This window comes from Carlito syrichta, unplaced genomic scaffold (assembly GCF_000164805.1).
Source record: "Carlito syrichta isolate Samal-C Ts95f unplaced genomic scaffold, Tarsius_syrichta-2.0.1 Scaffold289542, whole genome shotgun sequence".
Taxonomy (NCBI): Eukaryota; Metazoa; Chordata; class Mammalia; order Primates; family Tarsiidae; genus Carlito; species Carlito syrichta.
In genome coordinates, this window is record NW_007233638.1 from 608,236 (window position 1) to 632,010 (window position 23,775).

General features: G+C 41.5%; 1 protein-coding gene across 1 annotated transcript in view; it reads left to right on the plus strand.

Moving 5' to 3' along the window:
- The window catches only part of LOC103256465 (ras GTPase-activating-like protein IQGAP2), a gene marked incomplete at its 3' end in the record, with an annotated part of 194,096 nt that overhangs the window by 139,285 nt on the left and 31,036 nt on the right, over positions 1–23,775 (plus strand). Inside the window, exons 3-4 of the mRNA XM_021710543.1 lie at positions 12,345–12,501; positions 22,286–22,363. Of these exons, the coding sequence (XP_021566218.1) occupies positions 12,345–12,501; positions 22,286–22,363 (235 nt within the window). The remainder of the gene's footprint in view (positions 1–12,344; positions 12,502–22,285; positions 22,364–23,775) is intronic.

Genomic DNA, 23,775 nt, shown 5'->3' on the forward strand with positions numbered 1-23,775 from the left:
TGCACCCAATTTTCTAAGAGAGGGAATTGTGGCCCAGAGAGATTGTTGTAGCCCAAGGTAATCATGACTAATAAGTTGCGGAAAAGAGTTTGCAGCCAGATTTTCTGAGATCCAAGATCCAGCATGCACAGCTATACCCCACAGATACTTCTGAAAGTGACAGCAGCCTTTTTAGCTAGTCTGAAAGAGTATGTTCACTTTTATCTCTTCTTAAAGCACAGGTACACCTTGCCTTAGGAAAACACCGTTAAAAAAATTTTTTTTAAACATTTTAGAGACAGGGTGTCATCCAGGTTGGAGTGCAATGGTAAGACCACAGCTCATTGCAACCTTGAACTCCTGCTCAAGCGATCCTCCTGCCTCAGCTTTCCAAGTATATGGGACTACATGCATGCATCACCACACCTGGCTAATTTTTTAATTGCTTATAGAAGTGGGATCTCACGTTGTTGAGCAGGCTGGTCTTGTACTCAACCTCCCCAAGACTGGGAAAACATAGTTTTTGAAGATCGGAACTGGTTTATTTTAGTTTTGGAGAAAGCATCACATAAGGCTTCTGCTTAAGAGGAGAACATTTCTAGGAAGTTAACTTAAACCCTGTTCACCCCATTAATCTTACTTGATTTATCAGAGCAGAGTGGAGTGTGGCAAAGAAGGGTTCTGTGGAGGTGACAACCTGGCTTTAAATCATAGCTTAGCTGCTTACTAGCTGTGTAATCTCGAGCAAGTTACTTAATTCTCCTTTTCTATTAAAAGAGAGTAATATCAATCGCATCAGGTTAGTGTGAAAATACATTTATATAAGGGCCAATACCTGCTAGGTGTAGCCAGTGTGCTAAGTAGATGTGAGCTGCATCATTTGTGATTGGTATTGTCAGTATGGGGAGACTGGCTCTCATGAACCTATGTAAATAGTTATATATCCCCTACTAGATACCATTTATGTCTGTAACTTGTGTTAAGGTCATAGAATGTATATGGGAGAGGGGTGGATCAGCTTGGGGGATGCAACAGACTAGATTGAGAGAAGAAAGTATGTTGACTACAGTAAAACAATGCTGGCATAGTTGCTGTCCAAGGAATCTCAAATGGGCAGGGAACAGCTAAATTAGCAGTGCTGAAGGACCAGTGCAAACAGCTAATTGTATTGGCAGTTAGGCAGGGAGGTGGTCTAGGATATGGTTGTGAGCAGTAAAAGCTACAATAGCTATCACTGAAGGCACTTACTGTGTGCCCTCTGAAGCACTTCTATTATTAGCCCCATTTTACAGATCAGGAAACAGGCTTCTATTAAATCTGTTACCCAAGAAGCACATAGCTAGTCAGTGGCAGAGTTTGGGTTCAGTTTCAGTCATTTGGCTCTAGAGTTTGTGCTTTGAACCTCTCAAGACAGACAATGTCTTTGTTCTTGTGGCGTTTATATTCTAATTGGGTGAGTCAGGCCAACAGATAAATATGGTATAATCTGCCAGTAGTAGTAAGTAATAAAATTGCGTAAGGTGTTTTAGAGGATGATGGGGATTGATATTTTTTAGCTGGGGTGTAGTTTGTTCAGGCTGCAGTAAACAAAATATGACAGATTGGGTGGCTTAAACAACAGAAATGTACTTTCTTACAATTTTGGAGGCTGGAAATCCAAGGTTTCGTTTCTTCTGAAGTTTCTCTCCTTGGCTTGCAGATGGCTGCTTTTCACTGTCCTCACATGGTCTCCCTCTGTGAGCTCACAGCCCTGGGCGTTCTCTTTCTGTGCCCTAATCACCCCTCCGTGTAAGAACACCACTCAGATTGGATTAGACTCTACCTTAATGGCCTCATTTTAATTTAATCATCTCTTTATGGCCTTGTCTCCAAATACAGTCACATGTTGAGATATAAATGAAGTCACATTTTGAGGGGATTAGGGCAAAATGCATTCACGCACTACCAGCAGACCTTGTTTTAACCCATTCTAGCATCAATTCTAAGTCCCAAATCTCATCTAAATATGTTCTAGATCAAAGTGAGTGAGACTCAAGGTATGATTCATACTGAGGCAAAAATTCCTCTCCAGCTGTGAACCAGGCAAGTTATTTGCTTCTAAAATATAGTGACGGGACAGGCATAGGATAGACATTCTCATTTCAAAAGGAAAAAAATTGGAAAGAAGTGAAAGTGGTCAGGGATCCAAAGGAAACGCCAAACCTAGCAGGCAAATTACATTAAGGCTAGAGAAGAATTTTTTTTTTTTTAAACATGATATTCCGTCCTCTAAGCCCGCTGAGACAGCAGTGCCTCCTTAAGGTATCCCTACTTGTGAGGCTTTGGGCAGCAACAGCCTGGCCCGCCAAAACTGAGGCAGAGACAGCCTTACTCTTTGAAGCTGAGGAGGAGATTTCCTCACCCTCTGGACCTGTGCACTTTGGGCAGGGTGAGAGTGGCAGTTTTAAGGGTCATTCTTTTCTTGAAGGATGTTGACAGCCAGAGCCAGATAGCACAACTGTTCCATCCTGTAGAATCACCGTATTAGCTTTCCTTCAGTTTTGTCCTGTCTCTGTCCCCTTTAGTCCAAACCTGCAGCGTTTCTGCTAGTGTAACCCCATCTCTGTTCCTGACTTCTGCTGAGATGCTGACTGGATCTATGAGTCACACTGTAATCTCTTTATCGATTGATTGTTGGTGCTCACTACAGAATATATTCTCATTTTTTACAATATGGGTAGGCTGAGAATTTTCCAGATCTTTAAGTTCTGGGTTGTTTGGCTTAAAAATTTTTTCTTTAATTTCTGTCTCTCTTCTTGTAGTTTACTATAAGCAGTAAGGAGAAAGAAAAGCACAGATGGCTTTCAACACTTTGCTTTGAAATCCCTGCAGCTGGGTATATCCAACGTCATCACTCATAAGTGCTACCTTCCACAAAACACTAGAATGCAATTGAGCAAAGTTCTCTGTCACTTTATAACAAGGATTGTCTTTTCTCGAGTGTCCAGTAACATGTTCTTTTCCATCTGAAACCTCACCAGAATCACCTTTCCTGTACATATTTCTACCAAGAGTCTCCATTAGCACCTGAGGCAGTATTCTGTAAAACACAGTTTGGGGAAGCTTGCCAAATCAACTGATTCTGTTATATCATCTCCCTCTAAGGAGAATGAGAAGTAAGTCCTCTGAAGTCTGTTCCATTCCTTATTAGATCTTGAAGTCATATTGAGTCTTTTCATAGTATTGTGTGCCTGTGCTTTAAAGAAAATACTGTGAATTTCATTTCACTTTCTTATAGTGAAGCAAGTGTGTTTTGTAGGAGAAAAGTATGGGGCTCACAGATGTCCCTGTCGGTTTTAGAGTGTGTTTTCCCACATCCATGTTCTCCTGAGCTTATAAGGCTGATAGAATCATGGTGACAGTTTCACCTTGGCCTCCAGCTAATGAAAAAGTTTTCCATGAGAACTTAATTTAGTTCTTCTGGTCTTTTTGCTTCCTGTTGGTCAGATTTTTTAAATATTCTTTCATAAAATACACACAGTTTTTGAAACATTCAAGAGAGAAATGGACTTGTGATGAAACTTGAAAGTTCGTAAAAACAGGGCACTATGCAGAAAATCAATCAGGGGAAAGGTAGTTAATGCAAGAAGAGCAGAGGTAGGGGGAAAGTCTAGTTTTTATTTTTGTGGATTTTTAAGCCAAATTTGAAGGCAGGCTCTTGATGACACATGAAGCCTTTCTAGCTTGATTAAAACAGGGCTTATGCAGAAAACATATTTTCTGTCTTGGCCAGCAGCTCTATCATCAGGACATTTATTCTATACAGCACTGTATAATAGAGACCAAGATTTATAGTTGGTGATTTCCTGAATAACAGCTTGGATAGCAAATCCCTGCACAAAACAACTTTCATATGCTCCACAAGGCACACAGTAGCACAATAGAATGAATCTTTTAGCCCAGGATTTTTGTGTGTTTTTTTTTTTTTTGGTTGTTTTGTTTTTTTGCCTTGTAAGACAAAATGGCATTTATTATTATTGTTGTTGTTGTTGTTGTTATTTTCAGCCTTAACTTAAAATGGGAAAAGTTTCTCCTTTCTCTGTCCTTCCTCCTCCCAACTTCCCTCCATCTCTGTGCCTGGTAAGTGATCCAGACTTTCCCTGCAGAGAGAAGAGAAAACAAGCAATACTGGTAGGAAAGTGGTTCTTCCACCCTGGAAAGAAAGATGAAATTGGCACCTGTAAGGTGCTCCTAAGACGTAACTTCAACTTCTGCTTTGGGATGAGACATCCGCATGTTAGTGTCCTGTGCCAATAGGTAGTCAATAGAAGAAACAGGGAAAAGGCAGTTAATGCAAGAACACTGGATGTGGAGGGGCAATTCTAGTTTTTATTTTTGTGGCTTTTTAAGCCAAATTTGAAAGCAGACTCTTGATGACACATGAAGTCTCTCTAGCTTGATTTTCTGCATATACACTTCATATACTACTCATATATAAGTCATAGATATACATTGATCATTGGACTAAAACTGAGAGTTTAGAAATAAACACTCACTCTACTAGTCAACTGATTTTTTAATAAGAGTCCAAGACAATTCAACACGTGTGGTCTACTTAACAGATTGTGCTGGGACAACTGGATAGCCACCATGCAGAAAAATGAAGTTGGTCTCTCACCTCATACCATATACAAAAGCAAGTTCAAAATGGATCAAAGTTCTAAATTAAGAGTTAAGATAGTAATGCTCTTAGAAGAAAACTTAGGTGTAAATATTTGTGATATATTCAAAACATGGATGAAAATGAAATGAAATGGAATATATGTGTAAATATTCAGCTAGCTAATGGTTTTTTAAGATATGACACTTAAGCAATATAAGAAGAAATAGATAAATGAGACTTCACCACATTAAAGCTTTTGTACTTCAAATGTCACTGTCAAGAAAGTGGGAAAAAAAGCCCACAGAATGGAGGAAACATTTTCAAATCATATATCTGATAAGATACTTGTATACTGAATATGTAAGGAACTGTTATAACTAAAAAAAAGACAATAATCCAACTAAAGCAATGGGTTTGAATAGACATTTCTCTAAAAGTATACTAGTGGGCTATTAGCACATAAAAAAGATGTTCAATGTCATTAGCCATCAGGGAGATGGAAATCAAAACCAAAATGAGATGCCACTTTACATCCACTAGGATGACTCTAATAAGAAAGACAGATAAGTCTTGGTGAGGATGTGGAAAAATTGAAATCTTTATACATTGCTGGTGACAATGGAAAATGATGCCGCTTTTTTGGAAAGCAGTCTGGAAGTCCTAAAAAGATTCAACACAGAGTCATCATATGACCCAGCCATTCCATTCCTGGGTATATACCAAGATAAATGAGAACATATGTCCATACAAAAACTTGTTCACAAATGTTTATAGTACCATTATTCATAATAACTAAAAAGTTGGGAAATAACCAAGTCCATAAACTGATGAATAGGTGAATAAAATGTGATATATCCATAACATGAAATATTATTCAGCAATAAAAAGGTATGAAGTGCAGATACATCTTACAACATACATAGATGGACTTTGATAACATCATCAAGGTGAAGGAAACCAATGACAAAAGTCCACATATATTGTTCCATTTATGTGAAATGTTCAGAATAGGTAAATCTAAAGACAGAAAGTAGAATAGTGGGTTGGAGTCTTGGAGAGTGACTTAGTGGGTATAGGATTTCTTCTTTAGAGTGATAAAAATGTTCTAAAGTTGAGAATGGTGATGGTCTTTGAACCCTGTGAATATACTAAAAACCATTGCATTGCACATCTTAAGTGGGTGAGAGTATGGTGTGTGACTTATATCTCAATAAAGCTGTTATTTAACAACACTGTCACATTGCATAATTACACTGTCATATTGAATTCCATTATGATAAACTTATGGACCAACACTGAGTTTTCAGAGTTCTAAGTGACCTGTTCCAGTACCTACAGCTAGTGATATATAGAGCCAGACTTCCTGAACATCAGGCCAATTATCTCTACATGGAGATTGTTATAAGAATTTTGACCCCAATATAAAATATAGAATAGAATTTGTATTGTCTTAGTCTAGTACCACTTGCTCTCGTAACAGATAAGACTCTGACATTGAGGTTGGAATTAGAAGTTTAGTTCTTGCTCGTGTAAGGTTCAATAGTATAGGGTGGGGGTGATGGGTGTTCTTCTGCCTTCTATTTCAAGGTGCTGTGGGCTTTAGTATCCAGTCAGCAGGTGGGGAGGAGAAGGTGGAGGTTTTCCACTCTCTATGAGAGGTTTTCCTGACCGGGCCTTGGGGTGATGCATATCATCACTTCCCACACCTGCTGTGGTTATGGCCCAGTTACTTGGCCACACTCAGGTAATAGGCTGGGAATGCAGACCTACCTAGCAGCCAGTCCTGGCTCTCTGCTAGCCTTTGGGTTAAATGATTTAGTGTTTGTGCTCAAAGTTCTGTTTCTTTCTTTCTTTCTTTTCTTTCTTTCTTTCTTTCTTTCTTTCTTTCTTTCTTTCTTTCTTTCTTTCTTTTTCTTTCTTTCTTTCTTTCTTTCTTTCTTTCTTTCTTTTAAAAACTAGATCAAAAGGATATTCAGCTGCCTAATGACTGTGTACTAGTTTAGACATTTGCATATGGTGGTTCCTACTTCATTGTGAGGGATTTTAATGCCTTTAAAGCAATAGTTTGTACCCAGCCTAGCTACTTACTGTCAGCAGAGTCTGCCACCTGTCCCAGAAGAATAATATCTTGCGTTAAATTGTATCTTAACAGAAGAGTCTCTGAGAGCCTGTCTAGGCTAGTGAAGTACTTAGGGAAGTGACTCCATCTGGTAGGCTCTGAGCCTCTCATATCTTTCCTCTGTCCTGCTGCAGCACCCACAAGGGACATCCTAGACCACTTGTCATGCATGAGTCCAGGTGGGTGGCAAAAAGGGAGTCCTGAGAAAACGAATGATACCCCAGGAATCTATTGAACTCTGACAGGGAGCATACTGTTCTCTAACCTTACTTGTGTCTGCAAGCCATGGAATGGTACTGCTGCTCTGGAAGTACCCTGGGTGTCTTTTTTTTTTTTTACCACTGTTGTTTTACATTAGGCTTTACATTTGGGCCTCCGCTGGAGGAGGCATTCTTCTGTTCCACGAGCTGTGAGAAGTTAAAAGTTGGAATTAGAGAAGCAGAGGCCCCTGGCAACATTATGGAGTTCTTTTACTTACTAGCTGTGTGGCCTTGGGCTTTTCTGAGGCTCAGAAAAGCTCAGATATCATCTTAGAAAATTCTCAGAATCTGGGAAAAATACCAAACAATCATCTGTAAAATGTGATTCTAGTAGACCGTCTTCCTTTTTGGGGTTGCTGTGAAGATTAAATGATAATCTCCATAAAGCATTAAATCCAAGTTCTAGACACAAAATAGTGCTTAATAAGTACTAACTATCATTATTAATAATAGCGTCAAGGTAGCGAAAAGGAGGTCGCTCCACTGATGCCTAATGTTGCAAACATGTAACATTTTGTAAGTCTTTGTCAATGTCTTAAAATATTTTATGACATACTTGTGATGCTTGGAAATTTTTTTCTTAAGCAGCCAGAATCTTCTTTTTTTTTGTTGAGCTGGAGTCTCACTCCGTCACCCAGACTGGAGTATAGTGGCACGCTCCCGGCCACTGCAGCATCAACCTGCTGGGCTCCGGCGATCCTTCTGCCTCTGCCTTCCAAGTAGACGGAACTATAGGCGCGTGCTACCATGCCCGGCTAATTTTTTAATTTATTGTAGAGATGAGGTTTCACCAAGTTGCCCAGGCAGGTCTCAAACCCGCGGGCTCAGGCAATCCACTTGCCTCGGCCTCCCAGCAGCCAAAATCTTTAATAACCACATATCAGGTATTGCTTTGTTGCCAGGCACAAAGGGATTATAAAGAGAAAGAAGAGGTGGCCTCTGCCTTTGAGCAGTTCATAATGTCCTAAGAATTAGCCGTGGCTGTATTTTAAATAGGCTGTAGCTAACCTATGTTTTGGTATCAGTGTTTTAAACCAAATGCACACATATTTTAATGCAGATTTTAAAAAATAACTAATCAGCTCAAAAAAACCAAGCCCAACTTGAGTTTTAATTTTAGCATCCTGCCCTGCTCCCAGTTGTCAGTTTACCACCCCCCCACACACATACTACTCACACATATATCCCGATACGAGGTTGAAATATTGTGTAACAAAATTCCTTAAATTTTTTAAAGATAATTATTTGAAAATAGATTGTATTTTAATTTGTAATTGTTTTATACTCTAATTAGTTTATTGCACTTAGAATCTCGGTCTATTGCTGTGACTCTTCCTTGGCCAGATTTTTTTTAATGCATGTTATTGTTGATTTCTTGCCTTTTTAATAATTTGGCAAGTCCATGCTACTCTTACTTCAGTTAATAGTCCTTTCTTACCTTGTGCATGATGTGTGAAAAGCCAATTTCATTGACATCTCATCTTACCTGTTCCTTGTTCTTCCAGTTTCACAGACCCCCTAGGGTGTTAGCCCTGGAAAGGACTTTATCATCAGATTCTTCTGGCTAGCACCACGCCTCTTTTGTTAGAGGTGGGAAACTGAGGCCCAAAGAGGTTAGGGGACTTGCTGGCAGTCGCTACTAATGTGTGGCTAAGTCCTAGTGCAGAGAACACCCTTCACCTTGTTCTTCTTTCTCTGACTGGTGATATTTCTTTTTCCTTTGACCCCCGTTTCTCAAACTCCTGGCCTCAAGTAATGTTCCCACCTCAGCCTCCCAAAGCTCTGGTTTACAGGCGTGAGCCACTGAGCCCAGTCTTATCCCCTTTTCTCTGCTGTCACCAAGTCCCATTTCTGTATCCTGGAAATGTTTCTTGGTTTCCTTCTTTCCCATGTCTTCCTGATTGATCTAGCCCCTCAACACCACCTGATAGAGAACTGGGTCTCTGAGGCATTCATCATACCAGATAATTTTCTCTAATGACCATTGTTAGCATGTCATTCTACGCCGAGCCTGCCAGGAGCTCCCTGCTTCCTATGGCAACAAATATCAGCACTTCTCCTCTTGAGCTGGGTCCTCGAACCTGACTTTGCAGTGAATGTCCAGCTGCATTGCTCTGGGTGCCCTGTGCACATCAAAGGCCACAGTCTTCCCTGGCTTACCTTGCACATCAGCCAAGTCTGTGCCTATGGTTTGTCTAGTTCTCCAACTGCCAGCTCTCTGCCTGCCTTCTAGCTACAGCAGGTCCCCGAATAACGTTTTCCCATTCAACATCATTTTGTCATCACTTTGATGAGGAAAACAAAATCGCTTCATGACCAGGGCCACTGTCCAAGGAGTGCGCATATTGTCTCCCTGTCTGCATGGACTTTCCCCAGGCACTCAGTTTCCTCCCATACCCCACAGCTGTGCATGTTAGGATCACTGCTGTGTTTCCATGGTCCCCACCTGGGTGTGAATGTGGGTATATGTGAGTGGCCCAGTGATGGGGTGAGCCCTGTTGAGGGCTGGTTCTGCCATGACAGGCTCTAGCCATACAACCCTGAACTGGAATAAGTGGGTGTGTTGCGGGAAAACAGAGAGACTGTGACACCGAGGCTATCTTAGGAAGTAGTGTTTTATTAGTGCCGGCGTGACTCAGTGGGCTAATGCTCCAAAGCTGAGCAACCCAGAGAAAGAGGAGAGGGGTTTTATATGTTAGTTTAGGTAAGGAAGGGGGTTGGGTTTTGGAATTTGCAAGGTGGTATCTAGCAAAACCAGATTTTCAAAGAACAAGTTATCTCCAGGGTATACATGACAAGCAGGGGTTGTAAACTATGCGGGGATAAGATTGTGAATCGATTACTATCTTGCATTTCCAGGAAAGCTGCTTGTGGCTGTTTAGTTTTCTCATGTCCCATGTCTAGCAGGTTTGGAGCTTGCAGGTTGATTTTTAAAAAGGAATAATTTAAACTGTTTTTAGCCCCTTTCTGCCACAGGTGAATAATTATCTTGCCTGTGTTTATTTTATTTTTATTTTTAATTTTTGAATTGGAGTCTCACTCTGTCGCCCAGTCTGTAGTACTCATGGCCACCCTAGCACCAACCTGCTGGGCTCCGGCGACCCTTCCGTCCCATTCTTCCAAGTAGCTGGAACTACAGGCACACGCTACCACACCCAGCTAGTTTTTTTGATTTATTGTAGAGACGAGGTCTCTCCAAGTTGCCTGGGCTGGTCTCGAACCAGTGGACTCAGGCAATCCACTTGCCTCGGCCTCCCAAAGTGCTGGGATTACAGGCTGAGCCACCGAATCCAGCCTTGCCTGTTTTTATTAATCTTTCTTAAATGAATGTGTAGCTCACATCTATTTCAGTGTTTAATATTTAGAAGCGTTTTGGTCTTCACTTGGAAGTTTGGTGATATTTCTGTGACCTGAAATATGCCATTAAACTTAACTCTTGTTTAACTTTTGTTTATAGCAATTAGCCTATGGTAAAATTGGTTTCCTTGTATGTCATTTTGCTGAAATTCACAGTCTTCAGGAAGCTGTCGATGATGTTAAGGAAGGACTACCGTACTCCATTCTTCTAGGCCAAGTCCAGGTTCCACCACCTGGTCAGTGTTTTCCCTGATTACTCCAGTTAAAACCCAATGATCTCTCTTTATTCCTAGACTTTTTTTTTATTATGTTCCATCACATGGCATTGGACCTAATGGCCTCTCTAATACAGCTGTCTGGTTTTTACTTGTAATTGCATTGTCTTCTCAATTATATTTAATGCTCTTTGAAGACAGGGCTTACATGTATGTTTTTCTCATATAGCCTTATCCAAGAAGGATCTGTCCCAAGACCCCCAGTGGAACCTGAAATCGCAGATAGTATTGAACTCTCTGTATAGTATGTTTTTTTTATACATACATGTGGTAAAGTTTAACTTATTAGGCACAGCAAGAGATCAACAACAATAACTAATAAAATAGAGCAGTTATAACAATATACTATACTAAAAGTTACGTGAATGTGGCTTCTGTCTCAGTATTACGATACTGTACTCACCTCTCTTTTGATGAAGAGGTTATAAAGTAAGAAGGCACAAAATTTCATCATGCTACTCAAAATAACTTGCAGTTTAAAACATACGAATTGTTCATTTTTAGAATTTTCCATTTAATATTTTCAGGTTGCAGTTGGCCCTGAGTAACTAAAACTGGAAAGTAAAACCTTGGATAAGGAGGGCTACTGTATTCTATTTTTATAGTACCTAGTAAGTGATCAGGAACTACTATTTTTACTTACTAGGAGCTCAATGAGCATTTAAAAGATGTTGTCCAGAGCTACAAGCAGTCCAGGCACTTTAGTGTTTGCAGCTTGTGTCAGGATCAGTATTGTAGCACAGTGCTTGACTGTCTTCCAAATGTTGACAAGATCAGTTGCTGTTGGGTTAATGATCCTCTGGGGGCATTGTCAATACAAGTATAGTGCTCGCATTAAGCATTTGATTTGTGGATTCATGGCTGGGTGGCAGGGAGTTGGGGGGCTCCCCTGCTGAGGAGTGTACCCCTGCCTTTGGAGTAGGTAATAGTCACTTGAGAATGGGTAGGAATAGCATTATCCTCATAACTGGCTGGTCCTTGGCACACCAGCATGAAATGTGAACTTGCCTGACTCCTTCCCCACTGTGTCCTTGAGCCAATAATGACCTTGGCACAACACTGGCGCAATCCTAAGATTTAATCTGATCTTTTGTCGAAAACATTTTTTCAGAACCCAGTAAGTACTGCATCTTTCCCAAAAGACAAGCATACTGTATTAATAGTAAGTTCCTGGCATTGGAAAAAGGAGTGTATATTATTCAAAGAAGACTGCGCCTGTTTTTTACATTTCTGCTGCCCATTTCCACGCCTTCCTACCTCTCCTGGTAGTCATTTCTGGACTGAGGCAACCGCAGGTTTTATAGTAGTTTGACTATGCGCTCCCCAAGGCACAACCCCTACAAGGCTTACCTCTGCTAAGGGCTCATAAATTTGGAATTATTTTTTCTTTAATGTCAGCGGGACTAATTCCACCCATATAAAATGACTTGGACTTTTTCCTCTTTGGCACAAAGGGAAATTGGCAGAGACTCAGATAAAGGTGAAGCTGACAAGCTCTGGCATGGTCATGAGTTCAATGCCTCTAGGTTTTTAGCCCCCCCGTTCATCTCATGTTCTGAATCCTTGTCCTACCTCTTCCCACCAGTGACACCTGAAGATGTTTCAGATCCTGCTCCCTTTGTCTCCAACATACACAGTGAAATGCTGCCTGTCTCCATTTACAGAAATTTACCCAGCTGGAGTCACTTTAAGTTTCTTTTTAATCTTTTTAGGTGGATGGAAGTCTGCTTAGTTGAAGAATTGCCACCGACCACTGAGCTGGAAGAAGGGCTCCGGAATGGAGTTTACCTTGCAAAGCTAGCCAAATTCTTTGCCCCAAAAATGGTATCAGAGAAAAAGATCTATGATGTGGAACAAACACGCTATAAGGTAACCAAGATTTAATTGGTTTTGGCTTCCAGCTAGAAGTAAAAGTTTGTTACTTCATTTCCCTTCTTTTGCTCTTAGTGTTTCTTAAGGATTTGGTGGGAGGGGGGATGTCCTTGGTCTTTGGATCCTGTTAATAATCATTCCTGAGGCTGCAGCAGTTTTAAAAAGCAAAGTGTTTTTATTTCTGGGATGAAGTTGAAAGACCTCTGATTTGTGGGGCTTCCCAGTGCCTCTCCTCATTATTCCTTCGTGGGGGTCATTTGTGACTTTATTAGTGCCAGTAAAGGTAAAAGTGGGTACATGCTACCCCTCCTTTTTTCACCACCATGCAGTTTATTACTCCCTGTGTTCTCATCAAGGAATAAAGTACTCAGTTGGGACTTGAACTTTTAGCCCTAAAGAGTTAGGGCCAGTGTGATAAAACAAGTAGTTAGGTTGAATGATTAGCTAAAAAGTATTTTCCATTTAGAGTTTAAAACAAAATAACACCAATCTTTTTGTATACAACTAGTTTTAAGAATTGTTTCGTGGCTAATTTTGGAAGGACCAGAAAAATTAAAGGGTATCATAGCCCTTCTGGAGACATCAATAACACAAACCCCACCATTATTTAAAATTTGAAGGAGTGGGGAGAAGAAAACAAAATCAAAATAAACACCAGTTTTATAGTCATGAAAATCCCAGTCTTTTAGAGATACATATCAAACTATTTAGAGATAAAATGATACATCTAGAATTTGTTTCAGAATAACTGGGGGAAGGGTGAATAGATGATACAAAACTGGCCACAAGTTGGTAATAGTTGAGGTTGAATGATGTACGTTGTACATAGGAGTTCATTATACTATTCTGTCTACTTTTTTACATTTGAAGTTTTACATTAAAAAGTAAACACTAAGCCAAAAAAGCTTGTTCATTAGAGATGTATCTTCAAAAGGGAATTTTGAAATGTCTGATGCTCTATTCTGCAATATGTGATCTCTTGTCCACTTTATCTAAAGCCTCTTGGAGATTTTTTTTTTTTTAAGATGGGGTCTCACTCTGTCAGCCAGGCTGGAGTGCAGTGGCACGCTCACGGCAGCTTCAACCTCATGGGCTCAGGTGATCCTTCTGCCTCAGCCTCCCAAGTAGCTGGGTCTGCAGGCACAGACCACCACTCCTGGCTAATTTTTTATTTTTTTGTGGTGACTGTGGTTTGCTATGTTGCATAGGCTAGCCTTCTTTGAAACTTGATTATTTTTTCATGTATTTAGTTCTTTATATCAGTATTTTTTATCTGCAGATTTTCAAATATTCTTGAAAGTTATGTCTCCTATGAATAGTTATTTCTGTGACATCTGCAGGGTTTCCCATTTATTGCATGGTTCACACTACCCTGCAGTTCTTTAGAAAAAATATATTTTAAAACTATGTATGTTGAATTCAGATCAAATGTTTGAATAATCATAAAGATAACAGTGGACAAGTTTACCTGACAAATTTGAGTCTGTTTTCATAGTCTAGTCAAAAAGGTAGCTGAGCAAACGTTTTTGCCTTGAATAACACTATGAATAAAAATGTTTGTATTTGTTAAAGTAAATTTGAGTTAATGAAGTCATGTGTTTCACTCTACAGTTCATTATGACCTTAAACAAGTCTTTAATAATGACTTAGCCAGTCAAAATTCAAGTTAAAAATTTATTTTGAGAAATTTAGAGAAACACACAAAAAAAAACCCATTTGTATCCTCCCTCTGCAAAATAAACATTAGCCCACATTTTAGACCATGACTTGTCTTTTCTTTACTGCTTTTATTATAGTTATTATCAAGGCCTAGGTCTGTCAGTACCAACACTCATGTAGATCTGCTGATAGAGTTGAAATGTAGATGGGCCGGACTCCACTGACCGAAAGGGGCTGTGCAGATGTTTTCTGGCCTTGTGGACTGAGAGTCAGGCTGGAGGGACAGGCGCTCTGTGGATGGGAGCTTCAGACTGAGTGTGGAATGGTCCTTTTCTCTCGCTGGCATGTTGTGGACCTTGAACACAGGCGTCTTCTTCCAGGTCAGCTCTGGGCCCTTTGGCGCAGTGCCTTATGGCAGCTTAAACAGGCATCTGCCCTCCTGGCATTGGAGAGCCTACTGTTTACATGAACAGCAATTTGTCTTGGGATGGGGACAGGGTAAATAATATTTTCAATCTCTTGTTATGAAATAGAATACCTAGGAAAGTGACAACATCACTGAGCGAAACATCATGAGAGAGGGGTGTTCCGTTTTGCCGCTCCCACCCCGCAGGGCCCTGGAAGACTGGGTGGCATGGAAGTTACACTGGGAAAGGGGTGGGAGGAAGGGAGGCAGCAGCAGGAGGGAGGCTGTTGCCAACGGCAGCAGCGTGGTAGCCTTCCACGCAGCTGAGCCAGAAGGAAAAACACAGGACAAACAGAAACGACTCCTCTGTGACCTCATTGCAGAAAACAGAGTTGTCTTTTCTTTCTTTCTTTCTTTTTCTTTTATTAAATCCCTGAAAGTGCTTAATGTTCTTGATGGAAACTTTTAGATATTTGCTATATAATTATAAAATTTTATTTTAGGGCCCTTTCGTTTCTTCTACAAAAATGAAAGGAGACAAATTTTAGTGAATAGGCAACTCAGCTTCCTGTTCTTGTGTTCTTGAGGACTAAAGCTGTTATGTGGTCTCTTTCAAGAACTAAATCCTAGCCGGGCTCGGTGGCTCAGCCTGTAATCCCGTGCTTTGGGAGGCTGAGGTGAGTGGATTGCCTGAGCCTGCGGGTTCGAGACCTACCTGGGCAACTTTGTGAGACCTCATCTCTACAATAAATCAAAAAATTAGTTGGACATGGTAGTGTGCACCTGTAGTTCCAGCTACTTGGAAGGCTGAGGCGGAAGGATCGCCGCAGCCCAGCAGGTCGAGGCTGAGGTGGCTGGGAGCGGCCACTGCACTCCAGTCTGGGTGACAGAGTGAGACTCCAACTCAAAAAAAAAAAAAAAAGAACTAAATCTTGGGACTGAAGCAAAGATTCCCTTGGGCCCAGCCCCTTGTGCCATCTGGAAACCATGAGTTCTGTGGACTTAGGCTCTTGCTTCAGGGTCTGCCGCCATGAAATATGAACCTAGGCATAGTGTCCCCAGGCAAGGCTCCGTCCTTGAGCCCTGAAGGACTGAGTGTTGGCACCAACAGCCCTGAGCTGGACAGATGTCCCGTCCTCTTTGTCGGCCAGCTTACACACAGCTCTCGTCTCTTGTTAATTTAGGGTCAGGAAGATGTCCTGAGTATTCAAGCTAAACCTTCCAGCCATGAGGGTTCTTTCCATGGCCGCCTCTGTGCTGTGCCCAGGTCTGCACCACAGTGTGCATGCTGTGGCTCCTGACACGGTCTCTCTTGGACACACCTAGTGTGTTGTGAAGAAGGCAGGAGCTGTGTGGGACTTCCCTGCCCCACCCCAGCCAGTGGTGCTTGGGAAGTAGCTGTTCAGTGAAGGAATGAATGACAATAGTTCACATAAGCCAAAGGACTCCATTTCTTTTCTTGCTTCTATGCTTTGTTTGGTACTTAGTATGGTCAAAGTGTGACACTCTTCCTCTATGTGCTCAAGCCTCCTACAGAGCCATCTGATGAGTGTGTGTAAAAACTGGACTTCTGGGTCCCATCCCAGATGACTGAGTTAGACAGAGTCTTCTGGCCTGGGGCCCAGAAAGCTGTGCTCTTCATAAACCACGTACAGGTGATTCCTACATGCTACTAAGGTTGGGGAACCATTGCTCTAATAGGCAGGTGAACATCAGCACATACACTGCAAGAAGGTTGGAGGGAAAGAAGGTCGAGTTGCACCACGATAGAAATACATAGAGGGTAGGATTCGTTCATCCACACAGCTCTCTCAACACCTATCACATGGCGCTGTTCTGGGCACTGACAGCAGAGCAGAGGGCAGAGCAGTCTGGACCTGACTTCAGGGCTGGGGAGCCTGCCTGTGAGTGCCCAGCTGTGGGTTGTCAGAGGTCTGAAGGAAGCCATGGAAGTGGTAGGAAAGCAACAGGCGAGAGACGGGCCTCTCTGAGGCCAGAAGAGTGAGAAGAGTCCAGGGGGAGGGGAGTGGGAAGAACAGTCCCGAGAGAGGGAACCCATTTGTGAGAGACGTAGGGAAGAGAAGAGCTAGGCCACAGCAGCATGGCTGAAAGGCTGTGGTGAGGGACAGTGGTGGGACAGTTGGGGGTGGGGAAGCAAAGATGAGATTGCGCGGTGGAGGACCATAGGCCATGTAGGACCCGTGAGCTCATCCTAAGGTGGGGGAGGGCAACTGTTGGAGCCTTAAACAGAAGGTCTGGTGCCACGTGGCGCGGTGTGTGTGTGTCCGAAGAATTGGTCACTGCTCTGTGGAGAGCAAATGGGAGGGAGGATGAGGGTGGAGGAGAGCCCATGAGGGGCTCTCTAGGCTCTCTCTCAGAGAGAGCCAGGCAGCAGGGGTCAGTGGCCTGTGCAGCCTGAAGTGAATGGCATCCAGAGTGAGCATAAAGGGCGAATTTTGGAAAGGAAGTAGACATGGCAGAAGGCTGCAAGGGAACAGCGGGGTGGATGGTGGCGAGGACTGAGGAGGAGGCAGCTTCCCTGCCTGTTCCGAAGGGACTGTGGGGTGTTGAAGGGCCAGGAGGTGAGTGGGTGGGAGTGTGAGAGACTCGAGAGTGTCCCCAAGCAGACTGGGATGGGCAAGAGAAAGGAGGAAGGAAGGGCATCCCTTGAAGAGGACTCAGCCTGACAAGGGCCAGAAATTTTTTAAAAATAGTCTCCAGACAGTGCCTTGATCACTGTAGTCTTATAATAAATGCTTGTGGAATATTTAGGTGTGCCCTACATAGGGAAGGTATGCGGTGCTTAGCAGGTGACCTGTAGAATCAGAATACTTCAGAGTCTAGTTTCACTGCTACTCTTGCCTCTTGGAGTCTGGCTTCTTCACCTGTAAAGTGGGAATATAGACTGAATATCCCTAATCCAAAAATCCAAAATGCTCCAATATTTGGAGCTTTTTGAGTGTCGACATGACAGTCAAAGCAATTGCTCATTGGATTTCAGATTTTCGATTAGGGATGCTCACTCATAACATAATGTAGATCATCTGAAATTTGAAAAAATATTAAATCTGGAGCACTTCTGGTCCCAATCCATCCACCTTCGTAGAGATGTAGCAAGGAGCAAATGTGATCCACGCAGGGCACTCGGTGTAGTACCTGGTCAGTGTAAGTACCTGTGAACCTGGGAGGTGGCTGCTGTTTGAGGCACCAGAGCAGGAAAATGAAGAAAATATTTGGACTTGGAGTCGGGGTTCTGCAAGCGAGTGCTAACCCTTAGCCTAACGAATGAGGTCAACTCAAGGGTCCTGCATACTTGCATCCTCAGTTTCCTCATTTACAAAATAAGCAAAGTAGGAAAACTGTTAGCTTTTAAGCCACTTCATAGTTTTAAAATACTCTGATTCCAGCATATAGGAAGTTAGCATTCAAAGAAGGCATCACACAATTTCTTACCTATGCCATTTAAACTAAGTGAACTTTGTTTTGGGTGTTGTAATAGCTTAGTGAAAATTCAGCATATACTTTCCAGTTCAGTACCTGAAAGACATCAGGAGGATGGACAAAGGCATCCCTTGGCTACATATAACTGTAGACATGTCACCTAGTCTAATATTAATATATAGGACTGGCAGAAAAAGATGAACTGAAAATAATAATTATTATTATTATTATTGAAAGTGATATTGCTCAAAAAACAACAGATGCTGGAGAAGATGTGGGGAAAGGGGAATGCTTCTATACTGTTAGTGGGAGTGTAAACTAGTACAACCTTTGTGGAAAACAGTGTGGCAATTTCTTTTTTTTTTTTTTTTGAATTGGAGTCTCACTCTGTCACTCAGACTGGAGTGCATTGGCCGCTCCCAGCCACTGCAGCCTCGACCTGCTAGGCTCCAGAGATCCTTCCACCTCAGCCTTCCAAGTAGCTGGAACTACAGGCGCGTGCTACCACGCCCGCCTAAGTTTTTGATTTATTGTAAAGATGAGGTCTTGCCACGTTGCCCAGGCTGGTCTCGAACCTGTGGGCTCAGGCAGTCCACTCACCTCGGCCTCCCAAAGCGCTGGGATTATAGGCTGAGCCACCGAGCCTGGCTGGCAATTTCTAAAAGATCTAAAAATTGACCTTTCATATGACCCAGCAATCCCTCTTCTTGGAATATACCCAGAGGAACTCAAATCATTCTACAAAAAAGATACCTGCATACACAAATTTATTGCAGCATTTTTCACAATGGCAAAAACATGGAACCAACCATGCCGCCCATCAAAAGTGGACTGGATTTTTTTTTTTTAAAGTAGTACAGATACATGATGGAATATTACACAACCATAAAGAAGGACAACATTATGGACTTAGCGGCAACTTGGATGGATTTAGAGTCTAACATACTCAGTGATCTGTCACAGAAACAAAGAACTGAATACCGCATGTTCTCACTCATAAGTGGACCCCAAGCATTTACCATAATTTCATAAGAAAGGGATTGGCAGTAGCAGGACACTGCCAGGAAAGGAGGGAGCAGGGCGCACACAACATCAATAAGCGTACCTGATCCTAAACCAGGTGAAACAAGGACCAATGGGAGGCCCAAACTTCACCTGTATGTTGACCACTTATGTACCTAATCCTGAACTGTACCCCACATCTTTGTTTTATTTATTTATTTGTTTGTTTGTTTGTTTGTTTGTTTATTTTTGGAGTCAGAATCTCACTCTGTTGCCCAGACTGGGATGCAGTGGTATGCTCACGGCCACCCCAGCGTCAGCCTGCTGGGCTCAGGTGATCCTTATGCCTCAGCCTTCCAAGTAGCTGGAACTACAGAAGCACGCTACTACACCTGGCTAATTTATTTATTTATTGTAGAGATGAGGTCTCGCCAAGTTGCCCAGGCTGTTCTCCAACCCGTGGGCTCAGGCAATCCCCTCACCTTGGCCTCCCAAAGTGCTGGGATTACAAGCTTGAGCCACCACATCCGGCCTACTCCACATCTTTAAAATAAATTTCTAAAAAGAAAGTGATATTGCTGCAAATCACTGAAGTATGTTTATCAAATACACAAACATAGGCTATAGGGTTCTGAAGTCAGCCTTCTCAGGTGTTTCAAAGGGATGAAGCCTTTGAAATCTGTCGTTTTATTTGTTGTAGCAATATGAACAAGATTGCCACACTTTTCTCCAATACCTCTTTACGTGAAGTGCTAAACCTTTTCTGACCTTAAAGGTAGATGAAAGTTTCAATCCTAACTGTGTAGTGTGATAATTATAATAGCTAATATTTACTGTCTTCTTAGTCCACTTTGCAATGAAATACTTTCTGTGTATTCTCCATTTAATCTCTGCAACTTATAGAACCTTTTTTTTTTTTTGCTGAGGAACCCAAGGTTTGTTACTTTCCTGAGATAGCTTAGCTAACAGGATCACTAAATAGAAGAGTGTCTTTATTATATGATTTGGGATTATTGAAGCCCACCAACCAAAGACACCAGAAATCTAACTGTGGTCAAATGAGGTTAGGTTTATTTAAGTTGTTGGAATAAGAAAAATGTATACCCACAGATCCACAGGGAAGAGAAGTGACAGCTTAGCATAGATTTGGACTTGTGCTGGGTGTTGTCAGGAAGCGGGAAGATTGAATGGGGACTTAGATTGTCATCAGCAAAGAAACTGGAGTAGCTCATATTAGTTGAAAGAGGGTGGCATTTACTTATTTTGTGGTACAGAGGCTCCTCATCTGTCTTAGTTTAGACTTGATCGTGGATTGTTTCTGTCTTGTCCCCATGGCCACAGAACAGCCTAGTCTGGGAATTGTTTGTATTAAGCAAAAGATATCAAAGCTGAGTTATAAACACTCAAACAGTATGGACTGGCTGTGGGCTCTCTTTCTCCCTTTATTCCCTTTTCTCCTTCTCTTCCTTCCAGTCTCTTTTCTCTAGCTATTTCATAGCAATTAGTTAACTTTTTCCTTCCAAAGAATAATCAGAGGATCACCAGGTCCTGTTTTCTTCCCTGGGAGAGTGTTAGTGTAGGGAAGGTTTTCAGATCCAGGAGACCTGGTTTTGAATCCCATCTTAGCCACTTAACAGCTGCTTGACTTTTAGGCAGTCACTTCATCTTTTTGACCTAGATTTCCTCAGCTTTAAAAAATGAGGATGCAGGCCTGGCTCAGTGGCTCAGCCTGTGATCCCAGCACTTTTGGAGGTCAAGGTGAGTGGATTGCCTGAGCCCATGGGTTTGAGACCAGCCCACGGCAAGGACAGCTTGGCAAGACTTCATCTCTACAATAAAATAAAATTTTTTTTAAATAAGGATGCTAATTATACTGCAGGATAGGCTAAATGCTTTTTTTTTTCCTGATCATGAATGTAATATTTCTGAGATAATTTACATAAAGCGCTTGGATCACATAGTCTAGTCACAAATAGTGGCTACCATTAAAAACAGCATTAACTTTTGTCAAGTATCGATTTTCTTATACTTTATAAATTCTATCAGCAATAAAAATACTTTTTGATTATAGAAGGTCACAGAAGGTAGGAAGAGTCAAACTTTCTGAATGTGATCATCTATCATTGTATGTTAGTTATATAATGAAAATTGCCATAGTCACTTTTTTGTACATTCATTAGAAGTGAAAAATAATAGATAACATTGTGCTATGCACTTATTTATTTATTTAAAATTTTGTTCTTGAGTTGGAGTCTCACTCTGTCACCCAAGCTGGAGTGCAGTAGCACACTAACGGCCACCGTAACCTTGACCTGCTAGACTCAAGACGATTCTTCTACCTCAGCCTTCCAAGTAGCTGGAACTCAGGTGCATGCCACCACACCCGGCTTATTTTTTGATTTTTTGTAGAGACAAGGTCTTGATGAGTTGCCCAGGCTGGTCTTGAACCCCTGGGCTCAGGCAATCCTCTTGCCTCCACCTCCCAAAGTGCTGGGCTTGCAGGTATGAGCCACTGTGCCCAGCCTGTGCTATGGATTTAATTAATGAAAAATAAAAGGTAACTTTAAAGCTCTTAATGGTTCATTACCTGATACATTTTCATGTGACATAGCCAGGAATGCTTTATTTATAGGCTGTGCAGAAGAAATGACTATCTGGTTAGAACTGTAAAGAAGAATGAGATCTCATATAATACTTTTGCTGAAGGTTTACTTCTTATACAAAATCAAGCTTAGGGTTACATTAGAAGAACAGATACTAAAAGTGTCCGGATCATGGGCTGGTTTTTGTTTTCATTTTTATATTTTTCTTTGTTTCCAGGTTTTCTACAGAAATATTACATTCATGATCATGAAACAAAAAGCATTTAGTCTTCTAAAAGTCCTGCTTTTTCTGAAGTTGCTGGGCTTCACAGCCATGGTTGCCAGTCTTCACACTGTGCATGCACACCCACACCCACGCCCAAGTACCTTTGTCTTGTGAGACATCCTTAGGCATGTGCTAGACTTCAAATGGTCTTTGAGAGTCTAGTTCAGAATTTATCTCAAGTGTATGAATTCTGGAAACTGTTGTGGTCCATCACAGATGGTTGGGGTGTTGCCAAGATACAGTCTAGTCTCCTTTGTTGTGTCTCTCTTTATTTGATGGGTGTATTAATAGCTCTCTTCTAGGAGAAGTATAGTTGAAAAGCATCCTGTTAATGAAAACGTTTACAAATGGCTCACTCTTTGTGTGATTTCTTCTCTCCTATGTTCCCTCCTGTTCTCATGTTAGAAGTCCGGCTTGCACTTTCGACACACAGATAACACCGTCCAGTGGTTGAGAGCGATGGAGTCCATTGGTCTACCCAAGGTAAGCCTTCACATTCCAGGACTTGAGCTGGAGAGGCAAAAGATGCCTCATTATGGAAAATGATCTGGAAGACTGGGTGTGGGGGGGTATTAATGTGGGAGTGAGAAGTATGAGGACTAACCCAAAATGTGGAAGGCCTGTCCTCTGGACTGTGTAGCAAGAACTCAGAAAGAGGTGTGTGCACAGATTGACAGCAGCCAGGCAAAGTGTGTGTAAACTAAACAGTAAGGATAAGTATCAGCTGGTAGGTAGTTGGTTTAAAGTAGCCAACTCTCTTTTTTGTGTTCCTATTAACACTTAAAATATTCTAAGTCTCGTATTACTATATATTGTATCACCATAAATTGTTATTATAAATTTATTTGTATAATTCATTACTATAAATCATAGTGTCACTTTTAAAGGCAAGGGGGTTATAGCTCTTACTCCTGAAACTGATCTCCCAAATAAAATTCATTCAGCAGACATCTAGAGCTTGTTAAATTTAAAGAGCAGGCATTCTAAAGCCTGTGAGAAAATTAGACAAGTGGAGAAAATGAGGATATAATTACATTTCATGGATATTGTAGAGTTATTTACACTTCTTATTTTGAAACTGGAAGTTGCGAGAATAATACATGCATGTGAACCCTATGTTCAGCTTCCCCTAGTGGCCATGTCTTGTAAATGTAGTGCAATATTAAATTGATATTGGTGTATTATTATAAACTGAACTACAGACTTTATTCAATTTTCACCCTTTTTTTTGCGACAAGGTCTCACTCTGTCACACAGGTTGAAAGTGCAGTGGCACTATTATGGCTCACTAAAACCCTGAACTACAGGGTTCAAGCGAACTTCCTGCCTCAACCTCCTGAGTATCTGGGACTATAGGTGTGCTCACTGGGACTACAGGCATGCATCATCACACCTGGCTAATTTTTCATTTGTTGTAGAGCCTGCATCTTCCTGTGTTGTCCAGATAGGTCTCAAGCTCCTGGCTTCAAGCAATCCTCCCACTTTGACCTTTCATAGTACCTCTTTTCACCATTTTTACACACATTCATTTCTGTGAGCATGCATTTGTGTGCCTGTGGGTACCTGCGCAGTTTTATCATATGTATAAATGTGTGTAACCACCACCACCACAATCAAGATACAGACACCATAGAGAAGTGGCCTTTTCCATTTGCTTTCCTCCCCGAGCCCTGTCCCAAGGCAACCAGTAATATGTTCTCCATCTCTACAGTTTTGTCATTTTGAGAATGATATGTAAGTGGCATCATACAGTAGATAACCTTTTGAGATTGGCTTTTTTTCCCACTGTTCATATTGTCTGTGATATCCTTCAGGTTTTCTGTATATCGGTAGCTCACTCCTATGTATTGCTTAGTGTGTACAGCTATTTTCTTTTTCTTTTTTTTTTTTTTTTT